The 7,902-nt window shown below is 43.8% G+C and overlaps 1 protein-coding gene and 1 pseudogene across 1 annotated transcript; one reads left to right on the forward strand and one right to left on the reverse strand.

The window, feature by feature from the left end:
- The first annotated feature begins 654 nt into the window (after nucleotides 1-654).
- LOC146178092 (uncharacterized) lies at nucleotides 655-3,887 on the forward strand. Its single transcript, XM_084579698.1, has 3 exons — nucleotides 655-869; nucleotides 1,972-2,662; nucleotides 3,044-3,887. The coding sequence occupies exons 1-3, from the start codon at nucleotides 664-666 to the stop codon at nucleotides 3,737-3,739; spliced, it is 1,593 nt and encodes a 530-aa protein (XP_084435824.1). The 5' UTR covers nucleotides 655-663; the 3' UTR covers nucleotides 3,740-3,887.
- A 1,288-nt stretch (nucleotides 3,888-5,175) lies between these two features.
- On the reverse strand, nucleotides 5,176-7,672 carry LOC146178093 (uncharacterized; annotated as a pseudogene).
- Nucleotides 7,673-7,902: the final 230 nt, after the last annotated feature.

Below are 7,902 nucleotides of genomic sequence, written 5' to 3' on the forward strand. Positions count from 1 at the left end.
GAACGAGGCTGTCTCTAACTATGATACGATATGTTACTCAAAAAGACTAGTTGCTTACCTACTGATGAGAGCAGCATTTTTCTCAGCCTTAAGTTTGAAATAAAGAAGTGCTCACAGAAGGCAAGAAGACTAACGCTGGTCTGACACAGAGGGAAGAAAGCGAATAGAACGAAGTTGACAGAAGGTAACATTGAAACTGCCTGTTCAATCACTTTTTCATTATTTTATTACTTCATAACCCCTTTGTCACCTGCGTGGACGTTGGCTCTGTCATGCCCATTGTGGTATCGTGTAATGATTGTTTAGCGGCCAGACACTGTCGACTACCGTATGGAATCGTTCCAAATATATGTTGTTGGTGGTGCTAATCGAGGATCACTCAAGGCAGACGGAAGACTGTACTCACTTGAGCTGTGTGATGCACCCCTTCATTGTTAATAGGGGATATGCAAAATTACTTAGTCATCTGGCAACATGCACACGCCGCCATCTTGTGTTGGGCGAGTACTTCAGACATATCGCCCGCGAACCCGCGGCTAGCCACCATTCCGCGGCTGCCTTTGAATCGTCGGGCGTGAACTGGCTGATGGAACCGCGTTATCTTTGCTAATTCTATTTTCTAATTATGCGCTATCTTGCTAATTAGCACTATTTTTGCTAATTATGGCACAAGGGCAGCGTTTTCCCTCAAGCGGCCACGAGAGGTGGCGAAAGAATCTGGAGGATTTGCCGCACCTCACTGAGGACGATTTATCGCATTTCTGCTCGTCGGCAACTCCGTCGATGCGGCAGCAAAAGAAAGCGTATTCCTTCGCCGTCGAGGCCTACGCTGTTCCATCGTCGCTGGCCACTAACATCTGCGATTCGAGGTATGTGGAGTTATCTGTGTTTTTACATATGTTCGTCGCTGATGGACTTTGTTCTGCTGCAGTGTATTCAAGGCTTTCCCTCACTGCGGTAGGCGCGCAAACACTGGCGGCGCAGGAGCGACATAGTTTGACTGCTCATATGCGTCAATTCGTATATCGGCTACTATCTATATATGAAGTGCTTTTGGGTGAAGTGAAATCTCGTAGTTGTTTTCCCATGGACATGGCGCTTTCCGATTTGCATGTGTAGTAGGCTGCCTCTGGGCGCAGAATCATGTTAAGCGATGTTTCCCCTCGGAGCGGGAACTCAAAAGACTCGGTAAAAGTAAAGATAACTAAACCTGAGGCGGGAACAGTTAAGATGCCTTCACATTGAGATTAAAAGGCTATGACCCTGCAAAAAACGAAGAATGACTCGGCTATATTGTAACATCACATGCAATGATTATATTCCCAGAAGTTGTTATTCATTAAAATATTCATTTATTCATCGTTTATTGACCATTAGGGACATAATATGGAGGGGGGGGGGGGGGACACAGAAGCATTCAACAGTCATGCACGATTATAAATATAGAAAAAAAGTGATCAAGGTTACATAAGGGGCATACAGAAGTATTTAGCAGTTACACATGAATATGAATATAAAAAGGAAAAACAAAACATATTGTAAAGCTGGGACATAATGCAAAGTATACAAGTGTACAACAACAAGGTAGCTCCTTTTGAATTTTATTTTGTTTTTCTGCACAACACTGCTCGAGTGCCTTTACATATTTTTTGTAAAGTTGCATACCCAGAGGGATACAAAATTATCCTTAAGTCTTAGGATACCCGAGCCAGTTCATACCTATCCTCTTTTAAGGCTTGGATTTCAACAAATCATAGGATATAGTTTGGAAGCATCACCCTTATATAACAGTTGTCATCGTAGTGGGCCCAAATTTTTGTTTCATACCCTTGTTTGTTCGTGTATTGTAGTGTTCTTTTATTTTCACCTTTTTCTTTCTCATCCTTATGATGGCAACTTTCCTTTTATGTCATTGTGCAGATCTCATCTTAGACAATGGTTATGATCATTGCCATTTTATTCTCCTTGCAGGTTTGACATTGTCTATGCACGAGCGACATGTTTTCGGAGTCAAAAGAAGACTGGGAAACCATACCATGTGCTTCTTGCCTTTCGGCACACAACTGGTGCCATCACTGATGCAACCTGCGAGTGCCCTGCAGGGGCGAGTAGCTCATGCAGCCACATTCTTGCCGTGCTGCGGATGATAATCATGCTCAAGAAGCAGGGTTTTAAAGAGGCTCCAGCTGAGCTTACTTGCACAGAGCTGCCTCAGCAGTGGAGGCGCCCTAGACGACAGGGAATCTGGGCAATGAATGTTCAGAACATTGATTGGAGGAGCCCACGGGAGAATGGCGTACCATTGCCTTACCCATTACGGCTGTCTAATGCACCTGCACAGAAGGGGGACGTGCAGCAAAACCTGAATGCCCTACATGCTCTGGGCAAAACACTTGATGACCTTGGCAGCCATGACTTTGCCATGGTGTTTCTGGCTGCTAAAAGGCCTTTCGTGGAAACAAAAAGGGGACCAGCACCACCCGGTTCACCACTTGCCTACCAACAGGCAAAGCTGCCTTCGGGTTTTAGGACATGGCTGTCAGACAACATTTTTTTAGGGTCTGGAAGGGTCACTGTCGTCCCTGACCTTCATCTTTTTGATGAGGTGGCAGACTGTAAATTTCCTGACACCTTATGTTCTGAAGAGCTGAATATATTGAAGGTAAGCACTGCATACTTTAAGCGAAATTCCAAGTTGCAGAAGGGACATGAATGCTTTAATGCCTGCGCTTTCTGCACTGTGGCCTCGAATCGATGTGGGTAATTTTTTTCTTTTTTGCAAACAGTAGTGTCATTATTACAAAGTTTGTAATAGTGTAAAGGTATTGTCATAAAATTTCATCTAATGAAGACCACAGTATGTTTGTAAACTACGATAATCAAATCTAAATATGGGATACACAATAGATCATTTGAAACAAATCTAATGTGATGTGCTTGCTTTTTGTTTAGCCGTCAGCACACCGTAACGAATTAATGTGATATACAATGCTAGTCTTTAAAATGTAGACGGAGGCAATAGACATTTCTCATTTAATCACAGGAACTACAGCTGTCACCAGAAGAAGCGAGAGACTTGGAAAAAAATTCAAGGCAGCAGACACACAGTGCGAGGTGGCGAGAAGCTCGTGTGGCCCGATTAACTGCCTCACGTTTTGGGAGAGTCATCAAAAGGAGAGAAGAGTGGACCGATAAAGGAATCGCGAACATAGTTGAAAGTAAGGACCTCTCTCGTGTGCGCGCTGTTCAATACGGACTCCGAAATGAAAGTCTGGCTGCTGACCGGTACAGTGCCGTAATGCAGAGCTATGGACATTCTGTGTCACTTTTACACAGTGGCTTAGCAGTAAATCCAGAGTTTCCATGGCTTGGTGCAAGCCCCGACAGGTTTGTTTTCGACCCAGAAGAGGATACATTCGGGCTATTGGAAATTAAGTGCCCATATTCACTAAAGGACAGTCAACCAGAAGAAGCCATGATAAAGTCATCTTGCCTCACTTTTGGGGAAAATGGCCAACCGAGCCTCAAGAGAGAGCATGATTACTACACACAGGTGCTGGGTCAAATGGCTGTTGCTGGTTGCTTGCAGGCAGACTTCGTTGTGTGCTCAGAGAACTGGATTGCAGTGGAACGCATATGGTTTGACAAGGAAGAATGGCTTCAAATGCGTTCAAAACTTGACGCCTTCTTTTTTTCGCACATGTTACCGTATATCAGGACACGGCATCAATGTCACTAGTGTTTTGTTCATGCCAAGCAAAAGCCTAAAACAGAAATGTGCTTGAAATCAGTGATGCATGTGGGCTCTGTATCAAATATATATGTGGTATGTAAATAAGAGCCAATTTAACTACTGAGCAGAGTTCTGTTGACACTGCTGCTGAATATATAAGATGTTATCACTACTGTTGAGCATTTGGTGGAGACAGCAGCCTCAGGCTGAAGAAGAAAAATATTTTTATTGTCAATATAAAACTAATAATGGTACAATGCATCAAGGAACATGAATGTTGACATTAATATGGAAGTCTATTGCGGCTTCATTTCAGCTTTTTCATCATGAATACTCGACAGACACTTCATATCGTGCATATTATATAATGTACTGCTGCTAGCATTCTTTCCTCTTTTTTTATGCACGAATGAGATGCATTCAAGTAACCAAATTACTGTCCCAGTAAGCTTCAAGGGAAAGAAAGAAATTGACAGAGTGATTAAAAATGTTACTTTACTGTCAATATTGCACCACAAACTATATAACGGAAGTAGCTTGCAATAAATGAGTAAAATTCGGCTTAACTTATCAATAGCATAAGTAGCCTGGCTCGCATTTGTACTGCACATGAAAAGAAAATTCAATCAATAAAATTAAAAAGAGGCTTTCTGGCTATATATCATCACACTTAAAATGAGTTGCAGCGATGCTACCCATTTCATTTGCACTGTCTTATTCGAGTGCATCAGTACAGCATGTTCCATGCCTTTATTGAACCTAAAGTAGGTAATATGCAGTTATATGTGGCACCTAAATGTGCGTCAAAAGTGCTCGCAGCCCAATACAAATTGGTGACTTGTTTCAAATGTGTTCACAGCTACATTCCTTTTATGTGTATACATCTGTACATGAAAACAAAATGTCAGTCACGCTACCTTTGTCTTTTATCATGCTAAGCAAAGCCAATCCAGTGATAAAATGGCAATAAATGAGCTGTTCTATACGCACTACACTCAGACTGAATCAAGTTTTAATATATATGCTATACTTGACACTGCAAAGATGGTTTGTAATATTGAAACAAATCCTTGATTTTTTAATAATAAAATGGATTGCTAAAGCTATATGTCCTATTTGCCGCCATAGTGGCTCTGGTTATGGCACTTGGCTGCTGACCTGAAAGATGCGAATCTGCGGCAGGGATTTAACCTATTTCGATGAAGGCAAAATGATAGAGGCCCGTGTTCTGTGAGATGTTGTGCACGTCAAAGAACCTAAGGTGACTGAAATTTCCTGAGCCCTATACTATGGTGTCTCTCATAGCCTGAGTGGCTTTGGGACATTAAACCCCAACAACCAAACCTATATATCTTACTTTATGAGCACTTGCTAAGGGCAGTTAGATTTGCTAACTCCGAGGCTTCAGTCGTGGCTATTTTGCTCTAATGGGATTTAAATCTTTAGTCACGAACGTTTGTACTTATTGAGACATTTGCTTCATCAGAAGTAGTTATGCTTCCTCGAGGTTGTATTAGGGGTGACTGGAAATTTGAGAGGATGGCTATCACAGTCCATATCTGATTGATAAGTGGTGCCAAGCTGACGGGTACTGGTCTGTCAAATATGTGGTATGACTTGATCCTTTGTATTCTGCGTTCAACGTGAATTCTGAGCGAGGCAATTTCTCGAGTTTCTTTCATTTCACTGTTCGTAAACTTCCTATTTATCAGAAATGGAGGAATGTTCAAGTGAACATTTTTTTTTGCACAAGAGGTCTTCAACACGGAAGCCTTTATCTGCCATGACAGAATCACCCTCATCAAACTCTAAATCAAGAAACCCACTCTTGATCACACATTCTCTGTCTGAGATTGACCCAGTGAATAGCTCAGACACAAAGGAGAGCAGTCCATTAGGTTGCACACCTATTAGTCCTTTAAAGGTGTTGCAGGACTTATAAACTGAATATGTGCTAGACTGTAGTGACAAAGATGACGGGACTTCACACTGGATCTCAGTTGCATCTAGTATCACTCTTGTTGATGCATACTTTTCAGAAAACTCTGGTGGCATGGTTGCATTCACTACAGCTCGTGGTGCCCACAGGGGTATCATACATAATCTGTCATACATCAGGTTCAACCAGGTGGTACATATTCTTGAGACAGTGGACTGCGAAACATTAAATCTGTGCGCCAGATCAGTTTCAAACAGGCCAAGGCGAAGCCGCACAAGAACTAAAAACAGCTCATTTTTCCCCGTCAGTTTTCGTTTGCGACCCTTACTGGATTTGGCATCACCCACAGTGTCGGTGCAGAAAGCATCACAGCCATTCTCTTCCGGTTTCAAGAAAAGCAGAAGGCCAATGAAGCGGCTGTAATCGGGCAGACCAGTGTAAAACGTGACATCTTGATCACAGTCCTTAAATGACTCGATGCAGAAGGCGGCTGCCTTACGTCTTTCTTCAGCAAGCTCATTAGCTAGGTCTTCTTTCTCAGCTTGCAGCTGGCGAGCAGCCTCCCTGGCTGCTGTCAGCTGTTCTTCCAGCTGTGTGCACCTATCTTGAAGTCTCCTTATTTCTTTTTCCTGTTCTTCTGCAACGGAAATGACCGGCTCCAAATCTCGTGTCGAACAATCAGTCTTCTGTGGCCGCTCGCATGAGCTTTCGGTGTCCTGTTCATCACTGCACATGGATGCATCCACAGGTATAGCAATGCTGCTACTGCCGGTACTCTCAGTCGACCCTGATGCCTGCACTGTGTGACGTGCTTGCTTCAGAGTTGTGTTTGTTGCTGGTGGCGCACGCTGTTTTGGTGGCTTCCGGATCTTTTTATCTTTAACGAAGCTGAACACTGATGGCACAGCAGTGTCCCGAAGAAGCCTGTAGCCACTTGCCACACCAGGCACATAGTCAGTTTCACGAAAGTGCTTTGAGCAAACTTTTGTTGATTTGCCAACAGTAAAGTTGGCGCCTTGATCTCTGCGGATTGCAATGATCCATTTCTTGTACAATGCTGGATCAGTTGGGAATCCATGAAATGACACCTAAAAAAAAAAAAAGATGGCATTCAACATTTCATGTACCAGACACACACACATATTCCGGAATTAAATCAGAAAAACTTGCCATGGTGCTGCACTAAACAGCAAGGACCTTCGTAAAATGGCCTGAAATAGGCGCTTTGTGGATACTACAGTGGGCAGACACAAAGCGGCAGTCGTAGCGGAAAAGGCTACAGCAGCAGAAGGAACGGCTCAGATTACGCAATGTTGGAAGCCACACACGCGTAAACGATGAATGAGGTGTTGCATGGGGGGCGCAGAAAGGGCATAGAGGTGAACTCTAATGGGTTATCTACAGGTCATGCACTGCTAGTGTGAACATATGACCGCATCGGCGGGCTCTATATAATGGGTCACTGCGTGCGGCGCAGCCGTCATCGCATCAAAGTGGCGCAGAGGATTGACGTGGTGCTTCGCGTCATCTGCCACTTCGCTTCGATGCGCGGCCGAGTCGGACGCAGTCGCCCTTCAATGAGCATGGCCATACACTCGCATGTTCACACTAGGAGTGAACAACCTGTACATATAACGAGCTTGGGTCACACTCACCTAACACATTACCAGTTCAATCATCGCAGCTGCAGTGTTTACGACCAGTGGGTAATGCTCAAATTTTGCAAGCCTTTCTCAAGTATTAATGGTACGTCGCTTTAAAGCGTATTGGATTCTGGCTTTAAAATTACTCGCACACTACAGTCAAAACTAGTAATAAATTCAGCTGTTAAACGTCGCTAGCACTGCGCATCAAATGCTAAAAACACGGCGCTTGAAGAAGATCGGTCTTGCGTGAAACCATTCTCGATTAAAAAGTAATCCCGCGAGTCTTACCTTGATTCCACAGTCGTCAATCACTCCCCGTTGTTTGCAGAGTGGAACACAGCGGTGTGCGGGCATTTTGCCGGTAGAAAGCACTATATAAACATTCCGCTTTAACGCGCACGCACGCAGCTCAATCCGTCCGTAAGACACCCAGGCGTATGGGCAGTATGGGTCCCTCGCCCAACACAAGATGGCGTATGTAGTTTCGAACGCGTTCACCAGATGGCGCTACCAATTTTGCATACGGCCTATTACCAGGCGGATAACTACGAAAAGTTCTGACAGTTTTTTTTCTTCTAAGCTTT

Source organism: Amblyomma maculatum, chromosome 9, assembly GCF_055883805.1.
Source record: "Amblyomma maculatum isolate TAMU_Amacu chromosome 9, ASM5588380v1, whole genome shotgun sequence".
Classification (NCBI taxonomy): Eukaryota; Metazoa; Arthropoda; class Arachnida; order Ixodida; family Ixodidae; genus Amblyomma; species Amblyomma maculatum.